Source organism: Zosterops lateralis (assembly GCF_965231275.1).
Source record: "Zosterops lateralis genome assembly, chromosome: W".
Taxonomy (NCBI): Eukaryota; Metazoa; Chordata; class Aves; order Passeriformes; family Zosteropidae; genus Zosterops; species Zosterops lateralis.
In genome coordinates this window covers 11528720-11544568 of record NC_139801.1, presented here as the reverse complement: position 1 = coordinate 11544568, position 15849 = coordinate 11528720, and the positions used below count along the sequence as shown (strand labels likewise).

At 36.1% G+C, this 15849-nt stretch overlaps 1 protein-coding gene across 2 annotated transcripts in view; it reads right to left on the bottom strand.

Annotated features, from left to right (window-relative positions):
* The window catches only part of LOC310922085 (serine/threonine-protein kinase 26-like), a gene marked incomplete at its 3' end in the record, with an annotated part of 31883 nt that continues 16034 nt past the window's right edge, over positions 1 to 15849 (bottom strand). Inside the window, exons 3-11 of one of the 2 annotated variants that reach the window (XM_083882396.1) lie at positions 10035 to 10091; positions 8264 to 8372; positions 8015 to 8172; positions 4603 to 4788; positions 3823 to 3971; positions 3110 to 3203; positions 2547 to 2609; positions 2322 to 2458; positions 1 to 1916 (exon numbers count right to left, since the gene is read on the bottom strand). In XM_083882396.1, the coding sequence (XP_083738522.1) occupies positions 1892 to 1916; positions 2322 to 2458; positions 2547 to 2609; positions 3110 to 3203; positions 3823 to 3971; positions 4603 to 4788; positions 8015 to 8172; positions 8264 to 8372; positions 10035 to 10091 (978 nt within the window). Of the gene's footprint in view, positions 1917 to 2317; positions 2459 to 2546; positions 2610 to 3109; positions 3204 to 3822; positions 3972 to 4602; positions 4789 to 8014; positions 8173 to 8263; positions 8373 to 10034; positions 10092 to 15849 lie in introns of those variants that run through there. The other variant, XM_083882397.1, reaches the window with a different exon arrangement.

Sequence of the window (15849 nt, the reverse complement as noted above, 5' to 3'; positions counted from 1 at the left end):
AAAGTTTACAGAACTTAAATATTTATTTTTAAACCATTTTAACCCCCCAAAAACATTGAAATAAGTTTCATCTATAAACAGATTTACAAGACTAAACAACTACAGAAGCTAGAGGAGCACTACTATTTGTTTCTGTGATGCAGTTTTGTAAAGCTTCAGATCAACTGTATTTACAACTTTTGCTAATTTTACATTTATAAAAATATTTATTTAATCCATAACATTGTTTTCAAAAACTATTTCCAGACTTTTTCTCAGATATAAATTCTAATTGAATTTCAGTTATATAGCAGATGAAAGTTTTAAACAGAAACATTTTTTTTAAATTAAAACAAGGAGTTAAAAGTAATTTTTTTTACAGTGTAGGCACCATTGAAAATAATTGTCCTTGGCATATCTAACCACCATCTCTCACAAGTGTCCTTTATATAAAGACGATGTAATGGCAACACTTGACAAAAAATGCAGTATTTACTTGTACACTATTACTTTTTCAATATTTGGCAGATATATTTCAGATTCTTTAAAATTACTTTTGTGCAAAAACAAAATGCGCAGGTCTGAACCATAAAATAAACACATCCAGCCTTTATCAAAAATAAATTTACACCAAGAGTTCCACAGCTAAGTACTGAAAAACAATCCCAGTTCAAAACTTCAGCATAATATACATACTGGGTTGAAAAAGGAAAAAAAACAAATCAAAACAAAACAACAGAAGAGATTACCTATCTAGCAGTACCATAAATATATAACTGAAAGCAATTTTATAGTCTTACCTACTTTTTATGAAAAAAATCACTCCGTACTGCACAGTACTATCTTTTTGTGAAAGAATATCTATAAATCAGTTGTTTGCGTATTAACTGGTAAATACATATTTAAAATACACTTTCAGAAAATTAGAAACAAATTATGTTGATGTACTGTATTTAATGTATTTCAGAACAAAAATGTGTATAAATATCTTACAGGAGAAACAACACCACCACACAGAACGCTGGTGTTACACTGATACCTGCGTGTGAGGTATGTAACATGTGACGCTCAGCTTCTCTGGCTCCCTTCCACCCAGGCATGTATACTCAGAGGAAAAAAAATTAAGTTAAATTGGACTTCAGGTTTTGTCCATTATTGCCAAAAGCCCCACCCTTTCAACTGTATTGCTCTAAATTTTCCTACCATGATGATATAAGATTGAGTTACTACTTCAAAACCTGTTCTAAAAGGTAATACACAGACTGTACATCAGGATAGACCTGTTGCTACATAACATCTGCAAACTATTGCCATATTGCTCTCAAATATATTTAATCATAGAGCTGCCTAAAATACTGTACCAATTTAGAATTAAAATAGATATTGTTGCAGGTTTGTTTTTCAGGGCATGATAACTATATGCTGGTTGAAGCAGGTGCTACAGCAGTACACTTGCCACTACATTACATGTCTTGAATAGCTTGTGAAAAAGCAATTTTTCTCTGAAGCTTGTTAGTGATTTACAAAAGTTTAACTCATGAATATAAAAGACCTGTACAACTCCATGTACAGGAACAAAATAGCATCAAAACATACTGTACTTGCACATTCTATTAGCTAAAGTAATGGTTATTTCTAAAAGCAAAACTGCACCTCAACATTTATCAGATTAAACAAGTGAAACTACAGTATTAAAAGTTGTTCTTTACAAAATAATTTCCTGAAAATATAAAACCATGTGCACTGCCACAAAATAGTTCAGTAGGTTCTTTCAAATCCTCAATCACCATCAATATGTTGCAAAGATCCAAAAGGCACAAGGAGCTCATGAGCTAAGCACTGCCAAGCTTGAAGTAGTTTTGGTGGGTTTCACTGGGTCCATATGAAACAGCAGTCAATTGTGTGAAGTTTCTTAGGATGAGTCATTAACAGAAAATCTACAGATAAAAAATGCAAGTTAAAAAACTTGTTAATTATATTGTTTCAGCTAGGCAAACAGCCCATAAATATTTCTGCATCACTAAACTAGTACATGCCTTCATCTCAATGGTTCGTAGTAAAAACCCACCAGAAGTGACATTCTCAAGAAAACATTCCTAAAAGAGGTAAGAAAGATTCTCTGTTCTCCTCTATTGCCTGTAAATATGCTTAAGACAAACCTGCAGGCTAAATTAAAGAAGCAAGATATAGCAACTACAGTAAAGCTGCAGCACTTTAAGACCAGATACAGTAATTGTTAGTATTAGTTTTAGTCTCAAACAGAAGTGTTACCTATAACTACAAAGCTAAAGGTTTAAAGCACTGGACATAGTAGATCTTTCTCTTATCACTAAACTACTTACTTCTGAAATTTCTCCATAAGTTTCTTCACCATCTTATCTGTGATCCCTGGACACGTTGCTTCTGCCACATTGATGCTTTTCTCAAGTTCCTCAATTGCTTTCTTTCTGTTAGCATTATTTGTGTCTTGCTGCTTGAGCTGAGGAGCAAACCAAAAAAGTTAAAACTCAGAAAAGTTTAGACATTTGGCTAATACTTTCAAAGAAGTTTGATAAGCCAACACTTACCTCAGCAAACACAGGGGTGATTATCATAGTTAAACAACTCAGGGTTTTAACAAGATCCTGATCCTAGAAGTTAACAAATATGGATTACATCAGCATATTACAACATACATTAGCATATATACAACATACACACTGCCTCTTAACACAGCACACATGATTTTGGAAGTTGAGTTAAATTTAACAAAGTGTTTAAAATACATCACAACACCCACAAAGACACAGTACATCAACAAATGTTATGGGATGTTGAAATAGATGCCTGATGACACATCTCAAACAATGTCATTCAGCATCAGAAAAACAGTTCAGTTTTTCCTCACCAGTAAGAGACTAAAATTCCCATCTCTATGAATGGATACTGACTGGTCTACAGTACATCTGCAGTATATTTTGCATTTGAGGCTGACATGGCATAGCAAATATCACTAACATGCATTGTCTTGAACTGCAAAAAACCCAGTCAGTTCTTATGAAAATTTAAGTTACTAAGTTTTATCACTATCTTCCTTAAACTGGCTTCAGAACTAGCAGTTAGAAAGAAGAACTCCTCTGTCTGTACGAACCGTCCCATTCTGGAGCTTCTTGGCATCCGGCTTCTTCCGAACTGTAGTAAAGCTCCACTCAGGTTGAGAATTATTTTCTTTATTGCAGGACTCCCTGAAACAAAAAGGACATGATGTACATAATACAACAGAACACCAAGCAAGCATAGGTAACCCAAATACATAACAAGTCTATCAGGATTAGTTCCATATTCCTTAAAATTAGAAGAAAAACATGTATTGAAACATTAACTGAACTTTAAAAGAGGCTGAATAAATTGAAATGTGATCAAAAGCAAACAGATGTTATCGACCTACAAGGCTTACCTTCTCCCACGGCATCCCATTTAAGAGTTATCTGACAGTCAGAAAAACAAGAGACTTACAGAAAGCATGTTGTTCCACAGGCATTGTGCAAACTTCTTCATGCACCTCAACCTTGCTCTGCAATATCTCTAATTGTGATTCAGTGGTTTTGGTACAACCACTAGCCTCAGACTAGGAAATAAATAGCACTTAAACAGAACTGAAATTGAGTTTAAAGAGAGAAAGTTGAGGCAACAAGTACATGACTTATGTATTAATCTTCAGGGTCATACAGAGGGTTTTCTTGGAAGAAGACAAAAAAAACCGGAACAGACACGTGTACAGAAAAGCTGCAGCAAACCCACTTTAAGAACATTATCTAAACAAAAAAACACCCCCAAAAAAGACTGTACTGAAAATAAACTTACGAATCTGAACCATCAGAATCACTTTCATCACTACTATGTCCCTCTGCTTTCCATCTCTTAAACCTATCAATCAGTTCTGTCAGATAGGAAGTCTTCTTGGCATTTTTCATAATGAATTTGTGCTTCAGAAGTTCTTTTGCAGTGGGGCGCTGTAAGAAACACTTTAAATATTTAATTTTATGCTAATATTTAATGATTTTAAATGCTAATAGAGGAGACTTAGTAAGACAACAGACTTCTAGAGCTAACTTGTATAATATCTGGAAATTAGTGAAACAGGAAGTCAGAAAAGTCAGTAATCCACATTTACGAGCACACTAAAAATACAATCAAGTCACCTATGGACTATACAGCTTATCCTTCAACATTAGAAGGTCACACCCAGGAAAATGACTAATGAAAACTCCAGTGCAGCATTTGCTTGTAAGCTGAATTCAGACAGCAAAAGCTGTGCTGAAGAAAAGGATTTCAGATGATTCTCTCCTCTGTTAAAGCTTCTCTTCTGACATTATCCTAGTTTAGAGTGCATTTTAGGAATCTGCCTCTGCCACCGTAATTTCTTTCAGCATTCTCCCTCCTCTTTTTGAGTATTTTAAACAAAATAAGCTATGATAAAGACAGAGATATTAAAAAGCAGCACTAAAATTTACAGTGGAAAGTACAGTCTCTAAGATTATTTCATTCACTGATGATGCACAATGCCAGCAAAATACTTCACAAGCATAGGAGAACAGAAAACAAAACAGAAACATCTACACACATACACATTTATCTACTCACAAATGTTGGGTCCTTATTCAGACAGGCATCAATGAATTCTTTAAAAGGTTTACTGAAATCTCCTAATAAAGTGGGAGGATTGTTTTTCGGAATGAGGAACAGAACTCTCATTGGATGCATATCCGAGTTGGGAGGCTCCCCCTTGGCCAGTTCAATTGCAGTGATGCCCAGCGACCATATGTCAGCCTGAGAGAGGGAAAAGGGACTGCTAGTACAAAATTATGGGCTGTCATGACTGTATTCATTCAATAACAGAAACTTTCACATATAATGCATCTATATAATAAAATTAATGTTGGCCTAAGTAGATAATGCAAACATTCCTTTCTAACACTTCTGGAACACCTGACTCACAAAGACCTGGCTGACTTAATCAGTCTTTATTGACAAACATCTGGATCATAATTTTTGTTGCAGTTGGTGTTCTAACACTGCCAGCAAGTTAAATGGATGCCTAAATTTACACACTTTTGGAAAAGCTTCAGAAATATTGATCTTCCTTTGATTTTTTCCATATTTTAATGACAAATTGCCACAAATTTCCTATGTCTAATTCAGAGTTTGTTTAGGTATCCAACCTTGTTTGACAGCTCACTCTAAAGGAACAAGGCAGAAAGCTGAATCAAATCCAGCAGGGGATCACTTAATTTTTTTCCTAACAGACTGCTTGATGAATTTAGCTGGAGAATTATTGACAACTAGTTAAGACTTGAAACACCACTTGAAGCACCAAGTTCACAGTGTAAGTCACAGAAAAATAATGAAGTACCATTTATTTTAGCTAAAAGCAAGCATTATAAACAAATTCTGGCTTTGTATCAAAGCATAGTATATTTTGATATCATATATAAAATACTAGTATTCTAAAATTCTTTTCTGATTTTGATTTTTTTCCAAAGTGAAATGTATTATTACTTGCATCTTTTTAGATGAGCTACAGTAGCTACTTAGAACACTAAAGGTGTTTCTCAATAAAAGAGTTTGGCAATAGTTGACTACACTTGGCACAGAATCACAAACCATAACTGCCCATAGAGTAAACAAGGATTACAATTTGCATCTCTCCAATATTTCTTTTTTGTTCACAAGACCTAAAATAGCTGTACTTTATAGCAAAGAATTAAACTAACTCACTGTTTATTACTGAAATACCATAACCAACAACTGTGTATTGGTGCAAAATTATTTGAAAGAGATGGGGCTTACAAATCTCTGGCACTACTAAAATGTATGAATTTCTAGTTTATTTTCCAGCCTTTTGGATTAGAGAGAGAAGAAAAAGATTAAAATTCAGCCCAGATATCAAAATAGTCATTGCAATTAGTCTAGAAATTGAAGTGTATCCTATCCAAATCCTTCATCTTTCCTACCAAAGGCTTGTATCTTCTGTGCTCTCCCACCAGCCTACTGGCATGGAAAAAAAGGAGGAAGACATTGCTCTTGCAACACACTGAGGCAATATGGAAGACAAAAGATTAGGTTACTAGGGAAATGTAAATGAAGGGGTGGTAAAGCTGATCTATACACAGGGCAAGCAGAAGAATTACTCCAAATCTGACTGGGCCAACACACATTTTTAAAGCAGGGTAGAGAGCTTTTCCAAAATGCTCTAGGGAACACATTAGTGGGACCACTGAAACCCTAAATGGAATTCCAACTTTTTTATCAGCAAGAACCCTTGTGACAAGTACACAAATACCTTCAAGTCTGACTGATCCTGGGAAAGTCTCCTGGACTGTGAATGTTTTCAGGACACTTCAGATATCCAACAGTGTTGGGAAAGATTAATCAGGGAAACCTTATAAATATGATTGCTTGGCAAAAGATTCTGAAAATGTGAAACCTATAGTCGAGATAGAAATGGAAGCTTATTTTGAGTTGTAGGATACCGAGTCTTAGTTACTATATAACCTGAAGACAATAGCCTAGCCAGCTGAAGGAGAATCCCTTTTGATTGAACAATACCTTTCTGCTGGCTAAGGGATCCAAAGGTCAATGTAGCAAAACAGAAAAGTCTAAAGAGTAGTTTTTAGAGTTTAAAATATAACACATGGTAATGTAGTAGTTCTTACAGGCTGTATGTAGATTCTATAGGATTTTGTGTCTTGTATTGGTTGGTCACTGTAAATTAGAATATTCATCACAAAAGGAGATATAATGCACTGTAACCTGGACCTTGACCTCTTCTCTTCTCTCTTTGCCCTCTTCACTCTCCGGTCCCTGTTCTCTTGGCTCTCCTCTTCGCTCTTTCTCTCTGGACCTCACTCTCCTTTCCCTGCTCTTACCTCTGCTCTCTTCCCCCTGCACTCTGACCCCTGCCACGTTGCTCTAGCTCTCTCCCCTCTTCTTGCCAGCTTACCCTCTTGCTCTCTCTCTCGTTCTCTCTCTGGGACTTCCCTTCAGCCGAGGCTGGTGGCTGAAGGGAAGGCCCTTTCTACCCACGACCCTTGCAATAAAACCACATATTCTAGAATATCTCAGGTTTGCAGAGTACCTTGTCCCTGTAAGTCACGGATGCTTCTACACAACAGTTTTTTCTTTATATGCACATCACATAAGTACAGAATTACTTCCCACATACCAAGATGTATATTCTCTTGATCCTATTTTAAGGTTTTATCTACAGAGTGTGGAAAGTCCAATGCCAGACTGAAACATGCTGCTGTTTCACCAACCACATGCTCTAGGACATCTTGTGGTTTTACACACAGAAGAGAGGACTGTTCCCTCCTTATTGTCATTTCTAGCACCAGTTCTCAACTCTCACAAAAACATGGAAGAACTCTGCTTTTCTACTGCTAGTTCACATAGGGAAACTCTCCTTTGCAATTAGTCATCCATCAAGAGCTCTCATGACAAAGAAAGGCACAAGCTACCATAATGGTACAAAGTCACAGCCACCAAGTTACTTTTTACCTTCTCAAGACCTGTGCTAAAATTTTCAGCATTACATGGATCCTCAGAAATACCATTTGAGAAATTATACCCAGAGCTGTGTATAAAAATGTGACAAGAAATTAACATTTTGGCCACCATGTTGGCTTTAAATAAACTGCCACGTTCTGTTGACATTTTACTTTGTGAGTACTTTATTACTGTTTGAATTAAATGCAAAATATTGAATTGAAACCAAATCAACCAACCACCCCACATTCAGGGAGTTGCTCTGGAAGAGACATGACATCACCATTTTACTTGGTGACTTTGCACCTGAGTACAATGACATGTAACTACTGTAACTACTGTATAAAACCAATTTAATCCTACTTTTAATTTTATTATTTGAAACCCTGTAATTTCAAATCTACTTTTTTTTCCTCCCCATACTGATAGAGCTAAAATCAAAAAATCTAAATAAATGCTGTTGGATAATCAGATACAAAAAAAAAATAAATTCTACTCTCATACTTACTTTTGAATCATATGCTGACTGCTGAATAACTTCAGGGGCCATCCAAAACGGGGTTCCAACAAAGGTATTCCTCTTAATTTGTGTGTCTGTTAGCTGCCCAGCAACTCCAAAATCAGCAAGCTTAACATCACCTTGTTCTGATAACAAGACATTGGCAGCTGCCAAGGGGAAATAACATAATAACTAATTAGAATACTGTTTTATGGTTTTTAAAGGCTTTAACAAAGTATCATTTGAAATGTTGCACACCTTTTATATCCCTGTGAATTTTCTTCTCTGAGTGTAGGTAGTCAAGACCTTTCAAGATTTCCTTTAGCATAGTAGCAATCTGGAACTCATCAAATGGGCCAGCACGCAGCTTCGGAAAAAAGACACGTTAAAATAATTTTAGTCTTGTATCTAATTTTTGCCTTGCTTTGATTAAATTAAATCTTAAACTTGAAACATTTTTTTAAAGTAAAGAACTAACAAAATTAATGAAATATTCAATGCAATATGTAAATATTTTAATTTAAATAGGTGCCACTGGAATGATCACCTTCACATCTCTACTGCCAATATACTGAAAATGCTGTTACTCCTCAAACTTACACTGCCTGTGCTCCTCTCAGCATGCAAAGCACAAGAAAAGCAGCAACTAACTTACCACAAAGTTGTATTTCCCTACAGGCAGCAAACACAGCAGACTGAATTTTGCAATTTAGATTAAGTAAATTAAGAAAACCAATTTCAAAATAGATTAATCTGTTAACTGTGGGTTTTAAATTTAATGATGCAGTTTTTACTTGTCCCAGCCTTTTTGATTCCATGCTTGCTTTTGTATCAAGAACATAACATGCTACTATAAAGCTGCTAATAGATTAAGTGTAAACTTTGCACATTAGAAAGCTATGCAAACAAAACAAAAGAAATTAAGGTGAGTGATCAAAAAAATACCAACAACACAGTACCAAAACAGTGAACACCATGAAATTATGGTGAGGCAAATGAGGCAAAACTTAAACTTTATTCTTCTAAAATTTTATTCTTCTACAGGTTCAGTGATTTAAATTGGCACTAGTAAAAGCTACTTCCCTGTTTCTGATACTCCACAGAATACAATCAATTACTCAAAAGTGTTAGAGTACCTCACAGCCCCTTTCTCAAAAGGGCCAAGTTCTAGAGCTACAAACTACCACATGCTACACCTAATTACTATGCTTTTGATGAGTTGATGTGATGTAATTTCATAAAGAAGTTTAAATAGATTTGTGAAGTCAAGCACATATTTCAACTCTCACAGACAGGACCCCTGTTAGCAAATACATAATTATTACCATTCTGTAATAGTGAAGACATGATATTTTCCCTTCAGAATCATACAAAGACTGAGCTATATTATCTTACAGTAAAGGGTGGGTCTGTAGCATTGCAGCTGATGCAGAGTTGCACTGAAACCATGGGGAAAACACATCCACACTCAGTGGACTGTGCTTGCCAACTCTCCAGGCTACATCCTCCATGAATGCCACACTATCTGAAGTAAAAGGCACTTTCATGCTTAACTGAAAATACCTGAACGTGGAAAACCCAACACCTTTTAACCAGTTAAAATTAACTGTCTGTGGACACCCTCCTCATTCATTCCTGAGATCCAAACCTAAAGGAAACATTTTTTACTGAAGTGTAATGAATTCTACTTGGAGGAGGTGGGAAGCGATGGACAGAGGACCCCAAATCCAAAACTCCACCAAACATACAGCAAGAAAAGGACTTCTCAAAAAAAAACCCACAAAAACCCATTGCTTCATTTGACTGAGAACCAATGGATGCTTCCTAATGCTTAGAGACAAAGAGTAAAAGAAAAATTAACATGAATTCAATGTGAGAGAATTACCATTCAAATTCACACTTTTTGGAGCATTACCACACAGCAGTGATGTAATATCAGCTGCCTCCAGGTACTTTTTATAAAGTGATATAAAAACACAATGAAATAAAGTTCACTGATACTTATAATGCAAAAAAATCATATACTTACAAGATCCAAAGCTGACCCTCCACCCAAGTATTCCATTATTATCCATAGTTTTGTGCCCTGTATAGGAAGGCATGAGTTGTCAAAAGTCCGGGACTGCCATAAAAATTTATATATATTTCAATAGACTATCAGCACACTCTTAGGAAAAGGCAAATAGAGAGTCTCGTTAATCACCTAGTTGTATGCAGCTACTTCCTGTAGAATGATCATACAGTTCCTCTGAAGTCTAAAATATTAATTAATAAGTCTGACTTCTGTATTTAAAAAAGCAATGAAAAAACACCATCACGACTAACCAATTTCTGCTAAATAGTATCTAAAATTATTTCACTTAAAGGAACAGAACTTAGAGGGGGGAAAAAGTGATAAGACAGTGGTTTAAGTTTTAATTAAATACAAATAATTATTTAAAATGGACCTTGAGAATATGTGAGTTTCTGCACTTCCTCTGCGGAGATGTCTCAACCTCTAGAACTGACAAATTGTGCTAACACTGATTTCTAGGTGCTGACTTTGTCCTCGGCTTGTCACTGCAAAAGGTGGCTGGTTCATAGAAAAAAACCTGGAAACACTTGGTAGCAAATCTACAGACTACTTGCTTGCCAGAGTCCCCTCAAAAGACAAAATTCAAATATGAATCTATGTGGTACTACTCTAGAAAATTCCATTAATAAATATATTTATTTAAAAAAAAACCCAGTTATTAAAAATACTCAACTGAACCACAGCTGGTGAAGTACCACACACACTGAATAAGTTTCCAGCAAATATTTACCAGTGCTAGTTCCTCATTACAGAGCACAAGCTTAGGGCAGGAGTACACTTAAAGCCTCTTGCCTTCTCCACTGTATACTTTCCCACCCTATGGCCTGCCCAGGGATGGAAATCTAAAGAAAACTCAGCAAGCAAATAAAGGTGCAGTTTCTGAAAGCACCACATCCAATCATCCTAACAAAGTGTGCTCTATTGGATTTATACTGAATTTAAAAAGCGCACCATTTATGAGAGTCTATTCCAATATTATGATCTCAGCAGGGAAGGGCTGGCTAATTTTAGCAGTTTTTATAAAGCCCAACTTTGTCAGCTCAGAAGACCTGCAAAGCACTCCTGTTCAAGGCAAACATTGTGGTTACCAGACATGTTTGGAGGATTTGACTATTACTTAAAAACAGCACAGGGTGAAAATGAGTAAGTACTGTTTCTCAAACAATGTCTCAAAGAAATTGCTACTATCCACTGTGATTGGGTGTGTGTGGAAGCCCTTGAGCCTATCAGGGGAACTTCCAGGGCAATGCCCTGGAGGAATCTACCATAGGCTTCGAGAATGCGTCATCGCTTAGGGTGAGAGAAAAAGGCTTCCTCCGTGGTGCTCTGCAGCACTACGGCAATCTACCTCTGTTTTGCTTTTCCAATTGGCCCGTTGGCCTTGCCCACCTCTATTGTTTATATATGTCCCAGTTCTAGAGAGTTCTCCTTTCCCTGTTTCCCCATTGGTTTTTGTATCACTGATTGTCCGCCCTCATATTCCCTATAGGTTATTGCCCTTTGCCCTGCCCTTGCACCACCCCTGTGCCCTCAGATCATTGGCCCCTGACCCCATACTTAACCCTGGACACTCTATTGAACCCTTGTCTTTTGTCCCTGGATCTCTTCGGCATGCAGCTGAAATAAACCCTGCTGGAACTCTATACAGAAGACCCTTCCTGCCTTTCATTCACTGAGCTAGCAGTGGTGTGTGTGTGTGTGGACCTGAGTGACTGTTCATGTGCCCATCTGAGCAGCTTCCTGAAGAGATGCTTTCAGGAGGGTAGCGGCATCTCACCATCCATTCCATGCCACTACAGGTGTGGATATTTTCTAGCCAGGCATGAACAACCTTTTTCCTAGCCATTTTCTGTCAGCCAAGTATAAATAGACAGGGCAAAACAACAAGTATCTCTAGATTGTCTCAAAGCTTTGCTGCACAAAGTGCTGCACAATTCTGATGGAAGTCTCTGGATGATACTGTAAGATTTCTCCATATTTGAACTTGAAAAGCTGAGAATAACTTCAGGTTTGTTTTAATTGCAAAAGAAAAGAGCAAACAGGTGGCTGTAATAGTTACAAGGCTAGATACTGAAAACCTTGGTCTAAATGGCACAAATAAGGAAAACAGTTATGGAATTCCAGTCATCAAGAGATTTATCTCTATCGTACTGTTGGAAAGTCCAGCTGAAGCACTTCATCAAGTGTGCTTTCCAAATTTGTGTAACCAGAACATGCCAGAACTACAGTAACTTTTAATACTTTTAATCTTTTTCTTGCCTGAACTGGTAGGGGAGTAATGCATTTTGTCAAGCCATTAGGCTGGAGGAAACCACTCATTTCAGCTATCTAACCTATCAAGAGGACCCTCCACACCCAATGGTTTATTTATTGATATGTTAATTGCAGTCCAAGTGCAATAGGGGATGAGGAGACAAATTTAGATTCTGACCTTCTATAAATATGAAATATCTACAAGTATCTACAAATACCTCCATCAGGACTTAAATTATCTTAGAGCCACAAAAGTTGCAATACAGCTGAAGCCTATATGATTCTACACACATTAGTGAAAGCCATGATATAAAGGTAAAACATTTTATTATTGTACACAAATGTGTTTATTAAGGTGCATTATTTGACTGTATATATGCTTGCATATCACCTACCAGTATGTTAGGAAACACTATTGATCCTGCCAGACACCAAAAGAAAATTTAGGAAAAAATTACTAATACCTAAGCTTTACGGTTAATTCAATGGGAAACTCCCATTTGAACTTCAAGATATCCCACATTACCATGATATGGGGCTTTTGTACCTTTTGGGGTCACAATAACTGAAAACTGGCACCAACTTTACCACAAGAACCTCAAGGAAGCAGACCTTGCCATCATGTCCCAATGATAAGGTTTTTCAAGACTAAAATACCTGATAACAGACAAGTAACATTGCACTGCTAGGAAAACTATTAAGGGACTGATCATACTTTTAAAATCACATTTACAAGTTGGATATACAAGCTGTAGCTAATGAACAGCTCGGTTGCAGAATGTCACAAGTTAGCAAGTCAAGTAATTGAAATAAAGACACTCTTCCCTTCTGCCTTTCAGCAGCAGGGGCATCTGGAAGCACCTACATGTAGCTGGCAAGCCCCAGGTTCCCTGGGACTGGGCCACTCCATCTCCATCAGCCACAAGGCTGCCTTTGCATCCTGAAGTGCAAAGAAACTGTCAAGATACAAAATATGTAGAACAGACCTTATCATTGGTACAAAAATAAAATCCCTCATCTGAAATGTTTGCAATTAGAACTCCCTCACAATTACATCTCTTCTTCTGTGTTTTAGTTGTAACAACTTTTAGCTATCAACTATCTTGTCAGAGGGAAAACTCCAAAACTACAAAATGATGACAAGAACAATCTGCTTACTCAAAGCTTAGTTAAAATTGATTTTAAAAGAGTAAGTTACAACAGAAGATGTTCCATTACAGTTCAATTGGATGAACTGAGGCTTATACATGATAAACTTGAAGCCAACACATAATCTCAGCTGTGATTTCTTCAAAGTAGAAACTATAAAATTTAAAGATTTAAGACAGATCTAGATTACTGAACTAGAGAAATATCAGTAAGTGCTGTAGGCAACCTGAATGCCTTTGCACTGAGGGTTTGCTTTGGTATTTAGTCAGGAAAAAACTCTCTTTGAACAGTGTAAAACTACAAACATTTCTAATGGCATTTCCACAGCTTCAGAGAGAGCTACATGTAAGATTAATACACTTCAGTAAACTATTTCTAGTCCATAAAGCATGACCTGAAACATAGTACACTGGCTCAAGTGTTTTGTTTGCCTGTCAATAAAGATGCAAAGGAAAAAAAAAGTATCTTAAATTTTGAAATACCTTCTATTTACCTTATGCTTATGCTCTTTTTAACCATTATCTTAAAAAGTATTTCTAGGAATTTTTCAGTGATCTTTATATATAAATTGAAGTATCCAGGTATAAACATATGGGACCACTGTGAATGTGAACTTCACACCAGTTATATCCATGGCAAACTGTTTCTGATCTCTGCAGCCTAGGACTTGGCTTTATAAGAAATAAGGTGTCTTATTTTTCAGAATTTAACCTCAATATTCTTTAACCTTTAATTATACAGTCATTTGGTACACAACTGAACCCATTTCATTGTTTCAAAGAGATACTTACAGTGTATAGAAAAATTAAATCCTGAATGAAGTACTACACAGCTTAACAATTCGGCTGACAGCCACTCTCAAAGAAATAGCTAACAAGAAGTTAACAGCTAGAGCAATTAAGTAAAAAAAACAAACGAACAAAAGTAGACAGACACAACTCTCCAAATACCTGCTATTACTAAAATGAAAAGGCAGAATAAAAGATTCTTTGCACACTGAACAAAGCCAATACCCTCTTTCCCCTGAGGAGTCTCAAGCTGAAAGATCTTGAACTAGCAACCAGGGATTAATCTAGTCTAAGAACAATTTAGATAGAATATACTACTTAAAAAGTTGCTTTATTTATTTTTAATTACAGAATTAAAGGTAGTAATTTATTTTTGGACATTTTTATTCATTTACTTGGGGAATAGCAAGCAGCAGAATTACCTATCATGCTACTCTTGGATGGAAAACATTCCTGTGAACAACTTTTTAGGGTTTTTTTTGTGTTAAGAGGAATTTCTTAAAGGAATGGGAAAGAAACCAAAATTCCACAAGCACCTCCCCAAACTCCATGCACAGAAATTTTCCTTTCCCAAAAACTTTACAAATGTGAAAAGTAAACAAGAGATCAGCATTAATCTTTCAGAATTTATCCATTTATAGCAGAAATGGAAAGAACTCACATAGTGGTGAGGAGAGTACTGCAGCATTAACATGAACCTACATTTACCAAGAATTGTTTAAAAATAATTAAAAAAAAAACCTAAGCAGAATTTAACAGTTGTACAGCACTAATAGAATAACTAGACTTTACTTTCCATACCTATATTGCTGTAAATAATGAAAAGACTATTTTATTTCCCTATTCAATCCATAACTTATAAAGCCTTTTCCACTCCCCACCTCTAAGAAAACAAAGAACAAACAAACAAATCCTCACCCAATCAAAGTTTAATTCCTCCATTTATAGCTTCTGCAAAAACTGTTTAGTTCTGAGATTTCACAAAACACTTTTCCAAGCAAAACCACTTCCAAGTAAAAACACTTTCCAAGACTTCCTTTAACCTGTTTGTACTTCAGGGCAAACAACTGGGCTTTCACAGCACAAAGTTGGAATTCTGGATATTCAGGAGAATAGAATTTAGGACTTAGCTCATCACAGAAAATAAAGGACTATAAAAAAGACCGATTGTGTCTGGATCTGCAGTACCATTTGTGCACTGCTCCAGGGGAACCTTACTAGTTGAATTCAAAGTTATCTTGAGACGAACCTGTTTGTTCTAATGTGCTGTGACAGTGGAAAGTAAATCCTACTTCTCAGACATTTATTACTTATTCACAAACAAAACAAAAATCCCACTGATTGAGCCTAATAAAGAGAAGCAAAAATGGGTTATCAATGACAATTTGTATGTTTACTTGGGTGTGAAGAATTCACAGTAAACAGCAAAGCCAGTACAGCTGTCTTACATTAGCCAAAATGAGAATTTAGTATTTGGAGTATATGAAATATACTGGAAATATTGGAAAAATAACTTGCCCACTTAGTATTAAAATATAAAAGATTGAATACTTTTGCAATTAAAATGGAAAAAAAATCTA